General features: G+C 40.2%; 1 protein-coding gene across 1 annotated transcript in view; it reads left to right on the top strand.

The window, feature by feature from the left end:
* Positions 1-961: 961 nt before the first annotated feature.
* LOC136878978 (CREB-binding protein) overlaps positions 962-23,226 on the top strand; it is a 43,029-nt gene continuing 20,764 nt past the window's right edge. The window contains exons 1-2 of the mRNA XM_067152636.2: positions 962-1,110; positions 17,685-17,888. Of these exons, the coding sequence (XP_067008737.1) occupies positions 1,030-1,110; positions 17,685-17,888 (285 nt within the window). The 5' untranslated portion in view covers positions 962-1,029. The remainder of the gene's footprint in view (positions 1,111-17,684; positions 17,889-23,226) is intronic.

Raw genomic sequence — 23,226 nt, 5'->3', positions numbered from 1 at the left:
CAAATACCTGGGAATAACCTTACAGACTACTGGAACGTTCAGACTACACATAAAAGACAAAGCAGTTGCAGCCATGAAAGCCATGTACGACATCAACAATCTACAGCAGTTATCCTTAAAAACAGCTATGCGCCTATTTGACACAACGATCCTACCAATACTCACCTATGGAATCCACTTGATATGGGAAAGACTAACAAAGAGAGACCTGGCCACCATAGAAGGAGTTAAGGCAAAATTCCTAAAGACCATAATGGGCATTTCAAAATACACGCGTTCCCGCCTAACATACGAACTAGCACGGGAACCCTTTCTTATTGAAGAACTGAGGATAAAACTACCACTGCCATCCACAATGAATGTAGAAGCACACCTAGCGGAGAGGCGGAAGAAGAGAGAAGAAATTCCGCTAGAGTTCTACAGCACAGATGCCATGTTGGATCGAAATTGGACGAACGCCAACCAGAAGCTAAGACATGTGATAGTAAAACTAGCAGTACACGGGTACCACCATAAAATATGTAAAAATATGTCTTATCACGACCCAAATGAAAAATGTGAATGTTCTCTGTGTGATCAGTTCTGTGACATGTATCACATCACAAGATGTAAAAACAACAACAAATCTCTATGCGACTATAGCAAAAACTAAAACGGTCAATGATCTTTGTAATGCACATTCGTGCGCTTTTCTAATAATAATAATAATAATAATAATAATATTACTGATGTAATTTACGAGCTTCAGTGAACATATGACCATACTGCATAGTGTTTTGTAGGCTGTCATCATTAGAATAAGTTTGGAACATTGTGCGTCTATGCCTGCCGTCTAGCGGACAAATTTTGTCGCAGCCTATTCGCAAAAAAACTCGCATAGAGCAGGCAGTATAGGAGGATCGAGACGGCGGTGGATAAACCGAATGCAAACGGAAACAATCGGTTGTGTTCGAAAGTTCCGTTACTGCGTGGCAATTATCGTGCCATTCTCATTGTCGCTTTGTAAGTTTGTACCGTGCTGCGAGAAAGATGGGGCGGGATGGTCATTCTCACAAAACTGAGAAATTGGGTTTGGATCTCGACGTTGGGTCATTACCTTTCGATCCTCAGGTAAGCTTAAAATTTGTTTCACGCTCATCATCAACATAGAATCACTCCAGCGTGCCGCATAAGGTGGTGTTGAACTCCTTAGTATGGTAGAGAGGACAAGGAGAGACAGGAGTTTGAAAAGGTGAGGTCAGAAAAGAAATAGGGGTTCTTCTTGTTCTATATTTACCGCCGAATTATTTGCATTACGTCAATCACTACTTCTAATTAAGACTAATTCATATAAAAAAGGCTACTATCTATATACGACCGAGCTCGATAGCTGCAGTCGCTTAAGTGCGTCCAGTATACAGTATTCGGAAGATAGTGGGTTCGAGCCCCACTGTCGGCAGCCCTGAAGATGGTTTCCCATTTTCACACCAGGCAAATGCTGGGGCTGTACCTTAAATAAGGCCAGGGCCGCTTCCTTCCCACTTCCAGCCCTTACCTGTCCCATCGTCGCCATAAGACCTATCTGTGTCGGTGCGACGCAAAGCAGCTTGCAAAATAAAAAAAAATAAAAAAAAACTATACGGATTGTAGAATTGTAGTGTAGATACGGTATATTTAGATAGTACAGTAGGACCTGTTATATTCATGTGTATATTTGTTTGTGTATCTATTAGAGCATAGTACTAATCATTGCCTTGAAATACACTCGTGGAAACGGGCGCATCTTAGTTCACCATTCAGTCACTAGGATCGCTTTCTTGCCCCCTTTCTGTTCGCATGGTCGTATATGTCAATGTTGTTTGTCCAACCCTTGTCCCGTTTCCCTACGGGGTCGGGTATGAGGTGAGATGAATCTGTCGTGGCGGGTTTTTATGACCGGATGCCCTTCCTGACGTCAACCTCATCAGAGGAGTTAATGAGATGAAATGAATGACGTGATATATGATAGTAGGGAGAGGGTGAAACCCGGTGCCGGCACATAGCCTGCTCCTATCGAATAGCACCAAGGGGTCTGCTCAAGGCTTAACGTCTCCATCCGACGGACGAATCACCATCAACAGCGTCATATGCCCTCACTCCATATGAGCACTGTGGAGAGGTTTGGAATTTAACCCAGGCTTTTGACACACAATCTAGTGATTAGAAATTGTATACCACCACCTCCCCTACCCTACCCTGTCAGCCAACATTCTGATGGTGAAAATTGTTTCGACCAACGGGACTCAAACCGGCTAACCTCGGTGTCAGACCATTTAGGCATCAGCCCCTTAATGATATCCTAAATAAAAACAGTTGAATGTCTTTGTCAGTATTTACAGTACCTTATTAATAGGGCGGTGCTTCATTGGCTTGGATAGATCACTAAAGTTTTAAAACTTTCTTATTGAAGGGCTCTTATAATGTTTCTAAATTCTCTCTCTCTCTCTTCTACTTGAATGGTTCGAAGTAATGTTGTCTGATAGACGTCTCAGAAATTTTCGGAGTTGAAAAAGAAATAATATGTTGTCTTTACACTATCTACACTTAATTTCACTGATGAACATTTCTTTCAGAGAAACGCACACATTTTTAGTAACTGTCTTCCAGCCAAGTTCTGCATAGCAGAGGTGACAAATTCCATCGTGCATGGCAGAAGTGCCACAAACGATGATTTCGATTATCTGAGAGCTCCTCGACCTTGAAAACTAATAAGACACAATGTTGGACTACGAGTAGCTGGAGCACAGATATGTTCTAAACAGCCCTAACAGTCTATTCTCACCAAGCTCGATAGCTGCAGTCACTTAAGTGCTGCCAGTATCCAGTATTCAGGAGATAGTGGGTTTGTACCCCACTGTCGGCAGCCCTGAAGATGGTCTTCTGTGGTTTCCCATTTCCACATAACGCAAATGCTGGGGCTGTACATTAGTTAATGCCACGGCTTCTTCCTTCCTATTCCTAGCCCTTTCCTGTCCCATCGTTGCCATAAAACCTATCTGTGCCGGTGCGACGTAAAGCAACTTGTAAAAAAAAAAACCCAGTCTGTTCTTCTGCCTGATGCACTAAATACCCAGCTACCACAGTGTCAAAAATACCAGGCATAGTAGCTGTTGTTCCTGAAGCAAATTAATTATCTTTATATACTAACCAACATTTTACAATAAAGTATTGTTCAAACAGATCTGATGTAATTTCCCTTGCCAGGGTTTTGTAACGATAGATATTACGTGCCTAGAAAGCTGCAAAAATTGCACATTCTCATGACTTCTATGCCTTCTGTCTTTTTCATCCATCTGGGAATCTCTTGATTGTAGTAAACTGCTTCTTACAGTGTGCTTCTTTATCCATCAACTTTGTGTCGTAGGTGGCTGAAGAAGAGCTCGATATAATCGTTTGTTGGTTCCTCGGCAAGACGTAATGCAAATGTATACTTATGAGGTATTTTACGCAGGCCACAGTGAACTGGGTAGTCAAGACCAATGCGTGATATGTTACCCTCCTAACCTGAATATTTTAGCTTTCTCTGGATGCATTTGAATTTTCTTAATATATGACAGCAAATCATTAATTAACCGACTTAGGCATTCATCTTCAATGCTGAAAAATGCCATTTTGTTCTCATTCTTGGAATATGTCTCATGTGAGGTGTTGCAGACGTCATGCACATCGAACCATTCCATATGATGCTTTATTCTTATAAACTGTCTCTGTCTTTAATGCTCTCGGGACAAACCACCTCCATACTTCTCAAACCAGCGATTGTTTCAGAGGAAAATACAATTTTATCTCTTACTACATTCATTTCCTCCAAATTTGTCAGGCAAATGATGTTTCTGGTTAGTTTCGTTACCGGCTTCATAACCAAATATTTCTGAAGTTTAAAACAACCTCTCAAATGATCGCCTGTCACCGTAGCATTATTTACAAAACAGGTTCCATGACAAATGTTGGGATCGCACGACTTGCATGACATGACTGGGATCAAAACTTAAGAACAGGTGCCTAGTTTCATCAACTGGATATCGTATCTCATGCATACGTAATGCTTCCTCAGCATAATGATTCGAACATCGAACATTCACTGGAAACTTGTGAAGTGAAATTCCACTACCCTTAAATTCTCATGAATAACAATAAGGAACACAGCAATAAACCATGACTGGAACTGCGAGTGCTTAACACCAAAAGAATACAGACATTCACAACCAACTCAAAGGCACGAAGCTGGTAGACATGGGGGCAAGAAAGCGATCTTAGCGGCCGTGCATTGAACTTCATCTTGACCACTTCGATAGCGCCTTACAGGCTCTATTTCAAGGCCTTGTATTATAATGCAGACAATGGTACTAATAATAATCTGTCTAAGCATTTAGCTTTGTAGGTAATCTTTGAGTACAGTAGTTCGTGCAAATTTCAAACTTGCAATTTTAATTTCTGTTTGTGCTTAGTAGTGACATACGGTACCGGTATTGTAATAAGGATACATCTGAATTATTGTAGTGTACTGTACAGTAGTATACAAGTAATATGTTAATAGAAATTAGCGTGCTTATTTTATTATTGTAAAATATTTATGTAGTATAGTAGAGGTATCTGTAGAAACTCTCTTACTCAAATTCTGTTGTTGTAATTAGGATAGGCTTAACTGCAGAATAGAGTTGTGTAATTCTTGTGTATTCCTTTCAGTGTAGGATAAAAATAGAGTACGACTAAGTAGTATTGTAGTGTAGTATATTAATTACCTTATTGTCGTGTGATCTTTGAGTACTATCATAGACATTATTTCTTTCCATTCAATTTTTTTTTTTTTTTTTTGGTGCACAAAACAAGTTATTTTATTTTCCTTTCCTTTTCATTTTTTCCATAAGGAGTGCAAGTGCAGGAACTGTGGGTGTGAGGGAGGAGTTGGAGAGTTTGAGGGAGATAATTAGGATTCTCACAGAAGACTGGAAGGAAGGTAGGCCTCCCTCAAACAATGTACAGATTACAGCAGGTGTAAAAGAGGGATGGGAAGGAAAGGGGGGAATTGCAGGTTCCCTTAATATAAAACCCATTTTCATCTTGCTTCACAAGCTCCCTGTGTGCTAGGGGCTTTACGTCGCACCGACACAGATAGGTCTTATGGTGACGATGGGATAGGAAAGGCCTAGGAGTTGGAAGGAAGCGGCCGTGGCCTTAATTAAGGTACAGCCCCTGCATTTGCGTGGTGTGAAAATGGGAAACCACGGAAAACCATCTTCAGGGCTGCCGATAGTGGGATTCGAACCTACTATCTCCCGGATGTAAGCTCACAGCCGCGCGCCTCTACGCGCACGGCCAACTCGCCCGGTGCTCCCTGTGTGTGGGGTTTGTCTAATAGTGATAGAAATCACATCATCTTTCAATGTCCGGCTTACGATGTACCCAGACGTACTTTATCTCATTTAGTGAAGATGACTATACCGCTGCCTGTCAGTATATCTTGCTTATTATCAACACTTTCTCCTACTCTCAATGACAGTTTAAACACGTTTCTCGATGACGCTCACATGGTGTTATAATAATATATATAGCCTAATTGTTGGCCACGTACTTTCAATTTGAAACATGTCTCATAATTCTGTGTTCCGTTGAGTGTAATTTTCCCCACATATATAAATGATATGAGTAAAGGAATGGAATCAGAGGTAAGGCTTTTCGCGGATGATGTTATTCTGTATAGAGTAATAAATAAGTTACAAGATTGTGAGCAACTACAACATGACTTTGATAATGTTGTGAGAATTGTTATTCACAAGAATTTAAGGGTAGTGGAATTTCATTTCACAAGTTTCCAGTGAATGTTTGATGTTCGAAACATTATGCTGAGGAAGCATTGCGTATGCATGAGATACGACATCCAGCTAATGGAACTAGGCACCTGTTCCTAAGTTTTGATCCCAGTCACGTCATGCAAGTCGTGCGATCCCAACATTTGTCATGGGAAGCAGGCATGAGGCAGTTTTAAAGATGTAAATATGATCGGTGGAAAACGGTAAATAAGAATATAAACAGAAGGACATTCCAGAAGACAGGTGGTCTAATGTTCTAAGGGGAAGTAGATTGGAGGCTAAGAGCTCTATTCAGGATCAGAATTCAGGACAGGTGTCTGTGAGAAATCGGTATGAGTCACTCCAGGTAGAACAACAGAGGGAAGATGAGGAACAGGGAACTGTTGCTGAAATGTGTGGAAGTAGGAGGAAGAGAAAAGGTAGGAAAGGGAAATGTAGAGTAAAGGATAGGAAAAGACAGATGGAACAGGGTCATGGGAGGAGAAAAGGGAGGAGGAAGTAGCTTCTGCAGCTATCAGGAAAGATAGGGCTGACCAGGAGGGGACGGGATCAAAAGAGATGGGTAGGGTTGAGGCTCTGTCCATGGGGGATTCCATCATTATGCATGTGGGGAAAGTGTGTGAAGGAAAGGGAACCAGGGTAGAGTGTTATCCAGGAATTAGGTTGAAGCAGATGTTGAGAAAAGTAGAAGAGAAAGAGGAGGGGAAGAGGTGGTAGTGTTTCACGTCGGTACCAACAACGTAAGGCAAGCTGGTATAAGTACCAACATAGTTGGAGATCTGGTAAATAAAACATGGGTGAGTTTAAGGAACGGAGATTGTTATCAGTGGAATACTGTGTAGGAGGGATACTGACTGGAGGGTGATTGGGGATTTAAATGAGACTATGGAGGTGGGTATGTGGGAAACTGGGAGAGAAATTTCTAGATACTAATGGGTGGATAGGAGATAGGGATCTGCGCTCAGATGGCCTTCACTTAAACCACAGTGGTACGTATAGGCCTAAGTTAGGAAATTTGTTTAGAAGGGTAATAGGGAGGTACATTCAGGGAAACGGGTTATCTAGGGAGCGGTGATAAGGGTACAGATATCTGGAAGTCAGGTAGGGATGACATAAAAATGTTAGTGTTGAACTGTAGAAGTATTGTAAAAAAAGGAATGGAATTAAGTAATTTAATAGATATATATTTACCAGATATTGTAATAGGAGTTGAATCATGGCTGAGAAATAATATAATGGATTCAGAACTCACGGAACTGGAGTATGTATCACAGAGGTATAGGAGTGGGGGAGGGGGAGTATTTGTTCGAGTGAAAGAAGAATTTGTAAGCTACGAAAAAGTTCTAGGTGTAAGGATAATTTCTAAAGATAATAGGCAACTTGATGTCTTTGGACTGTACAGACCGGGAAAGGGTGGCGCTGACACGGATTCAGAATTATTTGATAAGATAATCAGCTATGTGGGAAACAACATGGAAAGGAATGTGATTGTAGCAGGAGATCTGAATTTACTAAATGTCAATTGGGAAAGAAATGCGAACGACAGGAAGCGTGACCAACAAATGGCAAATAAGCTAATATGGGAAGGACAGTTGATTCAGAAAGTGACGGAACCAACTAGAGAGAAAAATATCCTGGACGTGGTGCTGATAAAACCAGATGAGCTCTATAGAGAAACCGAAGTAATAGATGGTATTAGTGATCATAAAGCTGTTTTTGTCGTAGTTAAAAATAATGTGATAGAAAGGAAGGTTTTCAGAGTTGGGGTATTAGGCAGTACCATATGGCTGATAAAGCAGACATGAGGCAGTTTAAAAAAAGTAAATATGATCAGTAGGAAACTGTAAATAAGAATGTAAACAGGGTGGGTTTAAAGCAATTGTTGAGGAATGTGGAAACAGATTTGTACCAATAAAGGTGATAAGGAATGGTAAAAACCACCTTATTATAATATAGGAATATAGAGACTAAGAAGGAGCTGCAGACTGGAAAGAAATAGAGTTAGAAATGGCTGTGAAAGTAAGAAGAAATTGAAGGAACTTAATAGGAAATTGAATCTAACAAAGAAGGCAGCTAAGGCTAACATGATGGCAAGCATAATTGGCTGTCATACAAATTTTAGTGAAAAATGGAATGGTATGTATAGGTACTGTAAGGCAGAAATAGGTTCCAAGAATAATTAATGAACAAGGGGAGTGTGTATATTAGGATCTTCAAAAGGCAGAAGCATTAAGTCAGCAGTATGTAAAGATTGTTGGTTACAAGGATAATGTCCTGATAGAGGAGGTGACTAATGCTAAAGAAGTATTAAAATTTACATATGATAACAAAGACATTTACAATAAGATACAAAAGTTGAAAACTAGAAAAATAAGTGGAATTGATAAGATTTCTGGGGGATATAATAAAGACAATGAGTTGGGATATAGTACCATATCTGAAGTACTTATTTGATTAATGTTTTGTTGATGGAGCTATACCAAATGAATGGAGACATGCTATAGTAGCCCTTGTGTATAAAGAAAAGGGTGATAGACATAAAGCTGAAAATTACGGGTGAGTAAGTTTGACATGCGTTACATGTAAGCTTTGGGAAGGCATTCTTTGTGATTACATTAAACGTGTTTACAAAATTAATAACTGGTTTGATAGAAAGCAGTTTGGTTTTAGGAAAGGTTATTCCACTGAAGCTCATCATGTAGGATTCCAGCAAGATATAGCAGATATCTTGGGTTCATCAGGTCAAATGGACTGTATAGCGATTGATCTGTTTAAAGCATTTGATAGAGTGGATCATGGGAGACTACTGACAAAAATGAGTGCAATTGGACTAGACAAAAGAGTGACTGAATAGGTTGTTATATTTCTAGAAAATAGATCTCAGAAAATTAGAGTAGGTGAAGCTTTATCTGACCCTGTAATAATTAAGAGGGGAATTCCTCAAGGCAGTATTATTGGACCTTTATATTTTCTTATATATATAAATGGTATGATAAAGGAATGGAATCAGAGGTAATGCTTTTTGCAGATGATGTTATTCTGTATAGAGTAATAAATAAGTTACATGATTGTGAGCAACTGCAAAATGACCTTGATAATGTTGTGATATGGACAGTAGGAAATGGTATGATGATAAACGGGGTTAAAAGTCAGGTTGTGAGTTTCACAGATAGGAAAAGTCCTTTCAGTTTTAATTACTGTGTTGATGGGGTGAAAGTTCCCTTTGGGGATCACTGTAAGTACCTAGCTCTTAATATAAGGAAAGATCTTCATTGGGGTAATCACATAAATATGATTGTAAATAAAGGGTACAGCTCTCTGCACATGGTTGAGGGTATTTAGGGGTTGTAGTAAGGATGTAAAAGAGAGGGCATATACTGTTAGTCTCTGGTAAGATCCCACCTAGAGTATGGTTCCAGTGTATGGGACACTCACCAGGATTACTTGATTCAAGAACTGGAAAAAGAACCACAGAAAAGCAGCTCGATTTGTTCTGGGAGATTTCCGACTAAATAGTAGCATTACAAAAATATTGCAAAGTTTGGGCTGGGAAGACTTGGGAGAAAGGAAACGGGCTGCTTGACTAAGTGGTATGTTACAAGTAACTATTCTCATTTTGGTTCCATATTGAAGATGATGTATATCACAAATATTATTATAATATTTATAGATCCACCTTTTCAATACAATACAATTCAATACAATCCACCAATCCATACCCCATGGCACTACAGCCTTTGAAGGACCTTGGCCTACCAAGCGACCGCTGCTCAGCCTGAAGGCCTGCAGATTGAGAGGTGTCGTGTGGTCAGCACGACAAATCCTCTCGGCCGTTATTCTTGGCTTTCGAGACCGGGGCCGCTATCTGGGAAAGGCGATTGACACAGCCCTGAACTGGAAACGGTTTTAATCATAAATCAATAAAGGATATGACTCAAACAGTACTAGCAATGAAATGCCAATAAGATTTAAATAAGGGTTTGTTATGAATTAAAATAAAATGAAAACAAACAAGAAAATTGAAGCCAATGATTAAAAAGGGAAAATAATTTCAACATGAACATACCTTCTTCAGTGGTTTTTACAACATCGTTGTAGGAGCTCAACATTATTACGCTCAAGAATAATAAGGAAAATTGTGACAAGCTCCATGTCTTAAATTGAGCCATATTACATTATCACCAATATTATTACTATTAACACGGCCTAACTCGGTCCTTCTTTCAGAGACTCATTTCATTTTTAACGTAGGAGTGTTTACATCTCATTCTCGACACAACAACAATAGTCATGGCTCATTCATTGCCACATGAGTCGTGGAGTACACTGACTGAGCAAATGTCCTGGGATAGCGGAGCACTAATGCGCAGGTGTGTTGTCTGCGCACCACACGCCCCCTGTGCTAGCGGCAGTTGTATAGGAGACTTTGTGAGCAGTGGTGGTGCATGTGACAGGTGTAACATTGAACGTCATCGTGAGCTGACACCGTTCGAACGGGGTATTGTGGTCGGTGCCCGATGGATGGGAAGTGCAATTTCGGAAGTGATGTCGGAATTCGGCTTCACACGATCAACCGTGTCCAGGGTGTATCGTGAATGGTTGAATGTGGGTGTCACCGTCCACAACAGACGAACGACCGGCCGTCCAGCCACCCTCGATGACCGTGACCGGCGACATCTGAGACGGATTGTCAATAGTGACAGGCGGGCAGCCGTGCAACAAATCATGGCTCAATTCAGCACAGGCCATGCTAGACATGTCTCCCTGTGGACAATCCGTAAGAACATGGGTTCTATGGGGTATGGGAGCCGGCGCCACACACGGGTGCCACTGTTAACCCAACGTCATCGGGCGTCGACGGTTCTGCGGTGTTTCAAGATGATAACGCGCCGCCACATCGCTCCCATGTCATCCGGGAATGGTTCCAGGAACTTGCAATGGAGGTCCAACAACTGCCATGGCCACCCAGGAGCCTCGATATGAACCCTATCGAGCATATCTGGGATGTCCTGGAATGCAGGCTCCTTGCCATGGATCCTGCACCCACGAACATACCAGCATTGGCGGCCGCTCTGCAAACGATTTGGTGTCAGCTGCGTCCAGAGGACTACCAGGGACTTGTCGACTCACTTCCACGGCATCTCGCTGCAGTTCGCAGGGCCAGAGGAGGCCCCACATGCTATTAGGTGACTTCCCATGACATTTGCTAAGTCAGTGTACAAAACGGAGAAGAAAAACTAAAAGAATGAAGGTATCAGCATGGGACAGAGACCAACATCTCTGAACCACAGCAACAAAAATAAATCAAAGAGGATCGCAGGCATGGGCATAACTAAAACTACAAAAAGTAAACATGGCGGCCCCTTGGGCAAGCAAACGCGCAAGGTGGGGACATGGCAAAAATAAATAATATCGTGCCAAGAATAAACATGAGGTACTGAAACAAGATTAAAATAAAAATTGAGCTGGCTGATATATCAACTTTTTGCCCCTTCCTCACTCATCAACACACATCCCAGCATTCACACACACGCAGGTACAACCAACAATATGAGCGGCCGCTCCACTTATCACAGTTGAAATTAATTCATCCACTGTGATTCACCTGGTCACTAATCAGGCCTCGTGTAAATCAAGTAGCAGCGTGCACCACACAGATAATTAAACAACGAGATCCTAGGAATCCCGTACACAAACTCATTACCACAGGCGCTCCGTACGACGTGAATGAAGTTCAAGTCGAGACGGGGGGGCATTCATACAACAGCTGGCGAAATATTATAGCATGCAGTGCACATTAATAGAACAAGATTGAGACCCAGTTACCAACACTTCATAATCACAACACATCAACAAGCACACATTCATTCATGCAGCAGAGCTGAAGAGTATATATCAATCAGCTATGGTTAAAACTGAAGAATACCGGGACAACATCGTAATATCAAAGTTAAAACAAGGTTTGCACGTACCTGAAATATTAAAAATCAAGACAAAGTAGGACGCAAATAAGACCTCATATTTGAATAAGTTAAAAAGCCATTTAAAGCACAGGAAGGCTACTTCTATCGGTGAGGGCTCCATGGTTATAGCATCACAAATAAAAACAAGGCAAGGAAGTGCAGTTAAGAGATAACACTGCTCGTCTCGTAAAAGCAACGACCTTCCGTCATTACAAACGAGGGTGCTGCCCTCTCTAGTACATCGGCAGAAGTACTTAAGTCGTTTGTATTGAGGCCGTAATAATACATTTACCAATAAGAAACATCATACTTATGGGCGTGCCATTCGAGTGTGGCACAAGGCATGCTACCCCTACAACACGGGGCTGGCTATGATGTTAGAAGAACAGTTTTAATTAATCGTAGGCCCTAGTGCTCTGGGGCATATCAAAATAGGCCAGTGTTTGATCTGCATTGCCATTTTGAGAAAGCAAGTAGTCATGCACCTTTCTTTGTTGAATAATATAATGAAGACAAGCCGTGACTTTATCTGTGTAATCACAAGGTAGTTTGTGGCAGAAGGTTGTTTTTCTCAAACTCGGACCATTTCTCCACAAGAAAAGTGCAACCTATCCCTTTCTGCATTGGAACTGTTACCAGCTGAAAATCAACCATTTTTTTTCCTGCTCTCATTGCTTTGAGTCAAATCATGTCTTCCCTTACAGCAAAACCCTTATTTTTAACTGATTTATAGTCTATCGCACTTCGGTATCAATCTTGAGATATTTACCTGTTTTTGTCCCACAAAAAGATCATACGCTTTTATTTGCTGTTTCCAGTTTCTCCTTTTGGTTGCATCATTGTCTGTCCATGCTAAGTTGCACATTAAATTTCCTGGCTGCTGACTTCACACCTTGTTTTTCCACAAACGACACAACTTTAAATTTGAAAGCTGCTTTACTGTAGTCACGTCCTAGTTCGTGAACCATGGGCAACGGCTGAGTGGCCTAGTAAGTGGTCCTGAGAGTTGGGATACCAGTTGCTATGGAATGGGAGTGAGCATCTCGGACATATTCTGAGTCGTGGCCCTCCTTGTGCTCAGGTGGCTAGGACTATACAATTCACCGGTGGTCCATAACCCGTTAGAGGAGAGATCCTCACTTAGACTATGTGCAAGTAGGGCAGCATCCTGCTTCATGAATTTACCGAGCTCAGAACACTTTAAGCAAGCCTCGGACCTATGGGAGTAATGGAGTCCCACTCCCATTTGACAGGCGAGGGACTCCTTGGAAACAACTTGGCGAACGAAATGGAATTCGATGGGGAGGTATCAATATTAATGGGGCTTATGGAAGAAAGAAGGTAGAACTGGCTGAGTCAGCAAAGAGGATGCATCTGGATGTGCTAGGAGTAAGTGATATTCGGGTAAGGGAGATAATGAGGAAGAGATAGGAGATTATAAAGTGTACTTGGCGGGTGTTAGAAAGGGAAGGATAGGGCTCTTTATCAGGAATACCATTGCACGCAACATAGTTTCTGTTAGGCACGTAAATGAGCGAATGATGTGGGTAGATTTGTCAGTGGGAGGAATTAGGACAAGAATTGTCTCCGTGTATTCACCATGTGAGGGTGCAGATGAGGATGAAGTTGACAAGTTTTATGAAGCATTGAGTGACATCGTGGTCAGGGTCAACAGCAAGGATAGAATAGTGCTAATGGGAGATTTCAATGCGAGAGTTGGGAATAGAACTGAAGGATACGAAAGGGTGATCGGTAAATGTGGGGAAGATATGGAAGCTAATGGGAATGGGAAGCGTTTGCTGGACTTCTGTTCTAGTATGGGTTTAGCTGTTACGAATACATTCTTCAAGCATAAGGCTATTCACTGCTACACATGGGAGGTTAGGGGTACAAGATCCATAATAGACTATATCTTAACAGACTTTGAATTCAGGAAATTTGTTAGGAATATACGAGTTTTTCGCGGAATTTTTAATGATACAGTCCACTATCTGATCTGTAGTGAACTAAGTATCTCTAGGCCTAGTGTAGAGAAAGTGAAATCTGTCTGCAAACGAATAAGGGTAGAAAATCTCCAGGACGAGGAAATTAGACAGAAGTACATGGATATGATTAGTGAGAAGTTTCGAACAGTAGACAGTAAGCAGGTTCAGGATATAGAAAGTGAATGGGTGGCATACAGGGATGCTGTAATAGAAACAGCAAGTGAATGCCTAGGAACAACTGTGTGTAAAGATGGGAAAAGGCGAACATCGTGGTGGAATGATGAAGTGAGAGCAGCCTGTAAACGTAAAAAGAAGGCTTATCAGAAATGGCTCCAAACAAGGGCCAAGGCAGACAGAGATTGGTACGTAGATGAAAGAAACAGAGCGAAACAAATAGTTGTTGAATCCAAAAAGAAGTCATGGGAAGATTTTGGTAATAACCTGGAAAGGCTAGGTCAAGCAGCAGGGAAACCTTTCTGGACAGTAATAAAGAATCTTAGGAAGGGAGGAAAAAAGGAAATGAACAGTGTTTTGAGTAATTCAGGTGAACTCATAATAGATCCCAGGGAATCACTGGAGAGGTGGAGAGAATATTTTGAACATCTCAATGTAAAAGGAAATCATCATGGTGGTGTTGCAAACAGCCAAGCTCATGGGGAGGAGGAAACGGATGTTGGTGAAATTATGCTTGAGGAAGTGGAAAGGATAGTAAATAAACTCCATTGTCATAAGGCAGCAGGGATAGATGAAATTAGACCTGAAATGGTGAAGTACATTGGGAAGGCAGGGATGAAATGGCTTCAAAGAGTAGTAAAATTAGCGTGGAGTGTTGGTAAGGTACCTTCAGATTGGACAAAAGCAGTAATTGCACCTATCTATAAGCAAGGAAACAGGAAGGATTGCAACAACTATCGAGGTATCTCATTGATTAGTATACCAGGCTAAGTATTCACTGGCATCCTGGAAGGGAGGGTGCGATCAGTCGTTGAGAGGAAGTTGGATGAAAACCAGTGTGGTTTCAGACCACAGAGAGGCTGTCAGGATCAGATTTTCAGTATGCGCCAGGTAATTGAAAAATGCTACAAGAGGAATAGGCAGTTGTGTTTATGTTTCGTAGATCTAGAGAAAGCATATGACAGGGTACTGAGGGAAAAGATGTTCGCCATACTGGAGGACTATGGAATTAAAGGTAGATTATTAAAATCAATCAAAGGCATTTATGTTGACAATTGGGCTTCAGTGAGAATTGATGGTAGAATGAGTTCTTGGTTCAGGGTACTTACAGGAGTTAGACAAGGCTGTAATCTTTCACCTTTGCTGTTCATAGTTTACATGGATCATCTACTGAAAGGTATAAAATGGCAGGGAGGGATTCAGTTAGGTGGAAATGTAGTAAGCACTTTGGCCTATGCTGACGACTTGGTCTTAATGGCAGACTGTGCCAAAAGCCTGCAGTCTAATATCTTGGAACTTGAAAATAGGTGCAATGAGTATGGTATGAAAATTAGCCTCTCGAAGACTAAATTGATGTCAGTAGGTAAGAAATTCAACAGAATCGAATGTCAGATTGGTGATACAAAGCTAGAACAGGTCGATAATTTCAAGTATTTAGGCTGTGTGTTCTCCCAGGATGGTAATATAGTAAGTGAGATTGAATCAAGTTGTAGTAAAGCTAATGCAGTGAGCTCGCAGTTGCGATCAGCAGTATTCTGTAAGAAGGAAGTCAGCTCCCAGACGAAACTATCTTTACATCGGTCTGTTTTCAGACCAACTTTGCTTTACGGGAGCGAAAGCTGGGTGGACTCAGGATATCTTATTCATAAGTTAGAAGTAACAGACATGAAAGTAGCGAGAATGATTGCTGGTACAAACAGGTGGGAACAATGGCAGGATGGTACTCGGAATGAGGAGATAAAGGCTAATTTAGGAATGAACTCGATGGATGAAGCTGTACGCATAAACCGGCTTCGGTGGTGGGGTCATGTGAGGCGAATGGAGGAGGATAGGTTACCTAGGAGAATAATGGACTCTGTTATGGAGGGTAAGAGAAGCAGAGGGAGACCAAGACGACGATGGTTAGACTCGGTTTCTAACGATTTAAAGTTAAGAGGTATAGAACTAAATGAGGCCACAACACTAGTTACAAATCGAGGATTGTGGCGACGTTTAGTAAATTCTCAGAGGCTTGCAGACTGAACGCTGAAAGGCATAACAGTCTATAATGATAATGTATGTATGTATGTATGTATGTATGTATGTATGTATGTATGTATGTATGTATTGAACATAATTTGAAACAAAACTTGCTTAGCAACAGGCATTGACACATCACTGTCAGAAGGAAGTTGTTATTGCACTGTTGTTGTTAATTTATTAAAATCTGAAATACCATTTTGTTGTGTTATTGTAGTGCTGCGAAAGACCTGCTGCTGCTACTACCTTCATAATACAAGCTGTACTATACAAACTGACCAACCCACTAGCTGATCGGTTGGGAACGTTAGAAATTGTACTTTTGATACCTAGTGTCTGGAAGTATTCCTTGAATAATTGCAGTGTTGAAAGTCGGACCTTTATTTTTAAGTATATTTCAAGTCGTTCGTTACATTTATCACATCAGTATTAACCTGACAAGGAAGAGAAACTGCATTGCTTAGGTTAGATATGTTATCTCTAATTGTATGAAGCATAGTGCCAGAAGTTGCAGGAAGGAAAAGTAATAAAAGACAACAGGAAAGCTTGCTGTAATTTTGGATATCTGAAGGTGTCGAGATAAATCTTTTTATTAACTTACTGGTAATTTTGATTTTGTAGGTTAGTTGTCTCCATGTTTTTATTAACGCATAGAACAGTTTGTTTGGTACGCTGACAAGTAAAACAGTCGTTATGATTTGACTGCTTTTATCCTGTTTTAAACCTACTTCTCCAAAAATTACCTCTACTGGTCTGACTTAAATGATCACAGTGTTAATCCAACATCTGTGAATAATTCTTAATTAAAGTAAACTCATGTTCTCATCCAGAGGTGGTGCAACTCTTTTCAGGCACACCCTTAATGGAGGTGAGCTGCACGTACCATTTAACTCATACCAGCCTTCCTGCCATTCTTAAATCTCTGGAAGTACCGGGTATCAAACTCAGGCCGCTGAGGACGGCAGCTAACCATTTTGCTATAGAGGCAGGCATTTCTTAACTACTAAACATAGTCATATCGCATGAGTGATGTGTGTTTGTATTACATGGATCGGATGTACAGAACTGTTCACCTACTTGTGTGACATCATAAGAGCCACAGTACAGCATGTGCCTGCTATGAAGCACAATATTGTTGTTGTTCTCTGATAAATCAATAAAATCAATAAAAATATTTTTTTCTCATTTAGGGCATTAGAGACTACGTCAAGTAACTATAAGGCATTTCTGGAACTTTTTTTTCCCTTCTTTTTTGCAATCCAGAAACATTTGCATTCTTTCTCTGGCCGCCTATCTTTTTTCTTCTGTCCAGTCGTTGTTCTGCTTTTGCTCATCGTGGAAGCCCTTAAAGTTATCGATCACTGATCTGTATTTTGATCGGTTAGAGATGTCCTCCTGATTCAGTCCCATGCTGTTGAGATCCTTCCTTACTTCCTTGAACCATTTATCTGAGACATTACATCTATTGTCCATTATTAAAAATCTGTTTTGTTAGTTGGATTTTTAAATTTTATTCTTTTCTCTAGTTATAGTATTGCCTTCTCTTTCATTATAAGAGAAACAAGCCGTTTAACAATTCACTTATGCTTCCTGTTTTAGTTTTTAACATGCAGACATTATATTTTTGAAAATTGCTGCAAATAATCACAAGCAAGTTAGTTTATCAATTATGTTGTTTGTTATATAAATGAGTCATATGGTATTATACTCTCCAGGAGGGAAGTTTACTGTCGATCAAGTGGTGTATCAAGATTTTGGTGCATGCTTGTCTGTGCCGAGATGCAAACTGTTTGCCCAGCTGTCACAAGATGAAGAGATTGGTTCAGCACACAAGTATCTGCGAACGGAAGACCAATGGCGGCTGTGCCATTTGCAAACAACTCGCTGCCTTGTGCTGTTACCATGCAAAACATTGTCAGGTACTGGTAATTACATGTGATAAAATTCATTTTTTGGTCCATATTGAAAGTATTTGTGTTCAGTAACACTAGAATGTTTATAGTGTTCTCCCACCTATTCAATACAATACAATCTTTATAGTTAGGACTTTGTCCTTATCAAAATGTTAACCATAAAATTAATACATTAGATGGTACATGTTTCGCCTATCAATCGTAGGCATCATCAGCCATATTTTACTTTATGAATAGATCAGGTACCTGATTGGGAATGACTTATGAATACTGTTAAAAACTATATCTTGTAAAATGGATTGGAGATCGTTAAACAACTAATACAAAATAAAATGTGGTATACTATTACTTAACACTATTGTGTTAATATTTGAGTCTAAAAGGATGACATTCATTTGAAGATCACAACACTGATATTAACACATGGGTGACGGGCCCTAAGAAATCTCGTAGTACGCTCGCCAGCGATAGGTGACGGGCCCCGAGAAATCTCGGTCAGGGGCGTGAAACTCTAATAGGGCTTTTGGTTCCAATCTATAGCTAGCTTCAGGTAGTTTCAGTCTCTTTTTCTAGATGGTGCTGGAGGTCATTCATAACGTGTAAATAGTTATATACACGTTCTGTAGATGGCATGCAAGTAAGCATGAAATGAGCGTTGTTAATAATTAAAGGCAGTTTGTCTCGAAGTGAAGTATTTCAAGTATTTCAATCAGTGGGCACTTCTCAGAAATTAATTAGTCATAAAACGTCAAGCATTGTGGAGATAATATTGCTGAATTGCATCGAATTCGACTTTACCCAATCGATTAACCTTGTTCGAACTTATATCGATTTTAATCGATAGTTCCCATGATGCTACAGTATTTGTGTTGTTTGAATTCCAAGTGCTCATGTGCTTGTGATGTAAATCTTTGTTCCTTGTGCTTGTTTATTTGAAATATATCTTCGCCAGTCCTCCTGAAATCCTGTATTTCCTGTTTGAGTACACATCAGGGGCTGAAAGCTGAACGCTTCTATTAATGTAGTTCTATATATTTCCTGTCTCAGTGCATTTAATTCTGTTATTTTTATTTTCATGTGGTACTTGGATATTGATGTGATACCCCATTGTCTTGCATATGGTGTGCTCTATTGTCTTGCTTACGAAGGGATTTATTATTTATTATAATATCAGCTTTGTGTTAATGTGTCAATCATTCACTTGAAGTTAAAGCTGCTTTGAGGTGTGTGGTTATGTTCTCAGTAACATAGTATGCCATACGAACTAGGGGTATCAGATCAATATTTACAACGTAGTAAGTACTTGGAAATAAAAATATATGAATTACAATGTATTGGGAATGGAAGTAGTAGAAATGCATTATTATCGCCAAGGTTGGGGGGGGGGGGGGGTGCGAGTGGCAGGGAAAGGAGGGGAGAGGAGCCGTAAGCATACCCGGATGTGCGTCACTGCGCCGGATGTTAAATCTCTGCGCTATCTGTTGATAGTAATACTAAGGTATTGCACCAGAATCACCGCCGTCTCAATCTCTGTATACTGCCTGCTCTGTGCCGCGAGAATTGCGTTTACGGTGACATTGTAGATGACAGCACTTACCGCACCCAGACCACATGTTGGTTAAATGAGAGTTCGTCACCAACACCAATAAAAAAAGAAAAATAATCCTTAACACGTTACTAATTGAGAAGATAATGCACATACAGAAACTAACATTTCACATTTGAGCTTGGCTTAAGATATAGATACGTAAAATGTATACAATCTTACCAGTTACAGTAGTTATATTAGGATCACCCCACTACTGCATGGTACATAAAAATTTCAGAATTTTCTCGACACGAGTAATGGAGCACATTTTCAGTCCTTGCTGTTATTTACCAGCAGTGGACGCAAAAAAAAAAATATATATCACTATTTCACTGACCCTTTGTTCATAACCAGATTTCAGGAAACTTTTTATAGCACATAATGCAGTGCGTGCGTAAGTCATGTCATTATATCCACCACCCAATCTCACAGCACTAAATAGAGCTTCTATTGCGTCACCAGAAAAACATCTAGTGAGAACATAAAATAACCGATTTCGTAACAGATAAGAGACACATTCCACTATAGATTGCACAGTTAGCGAGACAGCATCTGCCATCTAATTAGTCAGACACTTCAGTTTTTCACGTTTGATTCCAACTGAATTATTTTAACGTCTCGATGAAATCAGCATTCAAAAACTGTAAGGTGAATAGAAATGCACACAATCTGGATTGTTTTGCCGAATGTGCTGAGTTCTGTCAATGACATCGTGAAATGTGAAAAATTTGTAAATTCCTTCCATGAAGCGCACCGTCGATTCCGCGCATGAAAACTCTAAGCGTGTATTTATAAACGGGCATGGTTTTCTTTCATGAAGCGAATAGCAGCACTGACTGCTAGGAAAATATTTGTGCAGCAGAACATTCATCAATTCCAGATCACTCTATTTCTTCGTAATACCGAACAGGATTGGATGTCAAGTCTCTCTGGAGGCGATGAATTTCTTTCACATATTTAGAGGTGATGATGCCATTGCTGTCATTTCACTGTCTAGGAACCGGGACCTCACATTTATCAAATGGTAATAGTGAAAACTGAAAAGAAGCTTACGACTACGATAGAATGGATGAGTTACACACGTTCTCGCTTTTCCCCCTCCAAAATGTTTAAAAATTGACTCTATGATTGTCAGTCAACGGCATTAATCATTTTTGAACTAAAAGGGATCGATCGGAGACTTCTAAATCTTTAATGAGGAAAGTCCGTTTACAAGAAAACACAACAGTTTATTCGCGAGAGCAGGAGATTTTTCATTATCTGTGCTGCATACACCTTCACCACTGACCACGCAAACTGGTTCTACGACTGGTTGAGTCGTAGAGGAGCCGTACCTAATTAGCCATTTAATCAGCAATCATTGTTACACTTCTTTCTGTTGGTCTGAGAGTTTTACATTCAGCTCTAAGTCTTTCCTTCACTAATTGGGAAATCCCGACAAACACTATCAACATTTTCCATTGAGGATACCTGTCCAGAATACTTTGTGACGGAGCTGATACTAGACTAGAAGTCCTCCCATATTCTTAACCGTTTCTTCACGCCACATAGTACCGTGTGATTTGTTCTGACCGCGTGGATTTTGTCTTGCGAAAATTATGGATTTGATTTTAAATATGAATGGTCTTTTTTCATTATATTTAGCTGTTTCCTTTACTTTATCCAGACGATCAGTTTCTGGGTTGTCTTCGAATTTTCTCTGTAGTTACAACTTCATTATGGTTAGTCATCAGCTGTTATCGCAGTCTCAGAATTCTCGATCGGAGCCTCTACTGTGTGATTTTCTGATCACTGCTGTAATTCTTACTCGTTTGAATATTGATTTGAATTGAGACATCATTGTTCGCATGAATTTCGTACTCGTCCTCCAATGTATTTCCCGCGGTTGAAGAGCTTGTTTCATCAAGATTTCTTCCCAAGAAATATCTTGTCGCTGTCTGGTCTTTCGTGGAGCTATTTTCTGGTTTGAAGGTAATGGGGATAATTCGAAGACCGACTAGGCACGCTCTCTGGCTTCAATATATTTTTCTTTTACTTTTTCTTTTATCTCGATCTCTAAAATTCAGGCTACAAACACGAGAATAATCGGTTGGAATCCATTGACTACCCTTGGTTGATGCTTGCCTTGATAGCATTAAGCCAATTTTCCCCAAGTTCATTACTTGGGGGGGGGGAGAATTCGGATTTCTTCCTATGATATACTGTACAGAGAGGAACACAAAATTCATCATTTTACAACCAGAGACACACACATACTCGATGCAAACGCACTGGAACTCAACAACGTGGGTACGGATGTAAGTTGGGTGCGTTAGCTGGCGCCCCTAGCGGAGGTTTGTGACACTAAGAGCTCACGCTGAGAAGCATGTTAACCGCATAGCATAGAGCAGGCAGTATATAGAGATTGAGACGGCGGTGACCAGAATGCATACTGTGGCGCTATCTCGGAAAAGAGACTAAAACTACTAGCGCCAAGTGGCTTGGAACCAAAATTTATCATTGAGTTTCATCTCTATTCTATTCTATCCTCTTTGATCTCGGTTTTATTCACGATATTGTTTTCGGTCTTCCTGTGACATCTCTTGACCATATACTGAACTATTTCGGACTTGCACATTGAGTAGAATAAATTGTAGATGTATATCTGCCACTTTTCTTTTATTCACGGCCTCTTTTATTCTTTGATTTAGTTTCGAAACGTAGACTTTCTTTCTGCCGGTTCAGTCAATGACAAGATGGAGCGCCCGCGGAATATGGTGTTAGCTGACGACGATATTTTAGAAGAATTATATGCCAATGATCGTTCAAATGGATATAGTGATAATGAATTAGTGGAAGCTGAATGTTTGAGTGATAGTGGAAATGATATTCAAGCCTCTACTAGCCGTAATTTACCTAGTGTGCTTATTTATTCAAGTGATTCTGACGACAACAACGATGTAAACATTAATGATGTGTTAGGAATTGTCGCTGAAGATTGTTTTGTAAAGACAGATCCACCAACTTTAAAGATAAAATCTTGACTGGTTTAATATTTATGTACATTTTTATAATCAAGTGCACCCTAATATGCTTAGTAGAAAAATGTCCGGTCCACAGGGTATGTGACAAGCTCAAGCATCTGGTCAGCAATGTGTTAAAAGATATTATAGTAAAGACAAAAATCAGAAAGCACATTCCATTTGAGTGTCAAAGGGTGTGTTGTTAAAAGCTTGAAGAAAGTTGAGCATTGGTAGTGGTCGTTGGTTCTTGAAGTTTCTATTTATATGCTTATAAATTTTGAAGTATTTACATATGGCCTGGTTCTTTTTAAGATGATAATATTGGTTGAAATGCTGGTGTCGTAGGCTATATTGAAGTTTGTGTAGACGTCATTAGGCCATCTTCTTTGAAGTAGTATTCCCACATCTTTCATATTGTTCTCTGTCAGTGTTAAATATTTTCGCCACAGTCTACTGCATCGTAAATATTTCACAATGCACAGGAATCTGAAACCAGCCTAGCGGTCCGTCATAGTCCTCCTCCGCTATTAGTAGACAGGTAGGCTACATTCTGTACTGTAGCGCTAAGTAAAGGAAATCAGAGAGTGACTGATAAATTTGAACATTTATTTTCTATTCTAACAGCCGAGAAATGTTGAGATCAAAACCTGCAGTAAAAAGAAAACATGTAGTTTTAACCATACAAAATAAAGTTAATATAATCGAACAGTTAAAGAAAGGTGAACTAGTCTCAAATTTAGCATCAGAGTTTGGT

Source organism: Anabrus simplex, chromosome 8 (genome assembly GCF_040414725.1).
Source record: "Anabrus simplex isolate iqAnaSimp1 chromosome 8, ASM4041472v1, whole genome shotgun sequence".
Lineage (NCBI taxonomy): Eukaryota > Metazoa > Arthropoda > Insecta > Orthoptera > Tettigoniidae > Anabrus > Anabrus simplex.
Note: the sequence above shows the minus strand (reverse complement) of the source record. Positions and strands in the feature narration are given on the sequence as shown.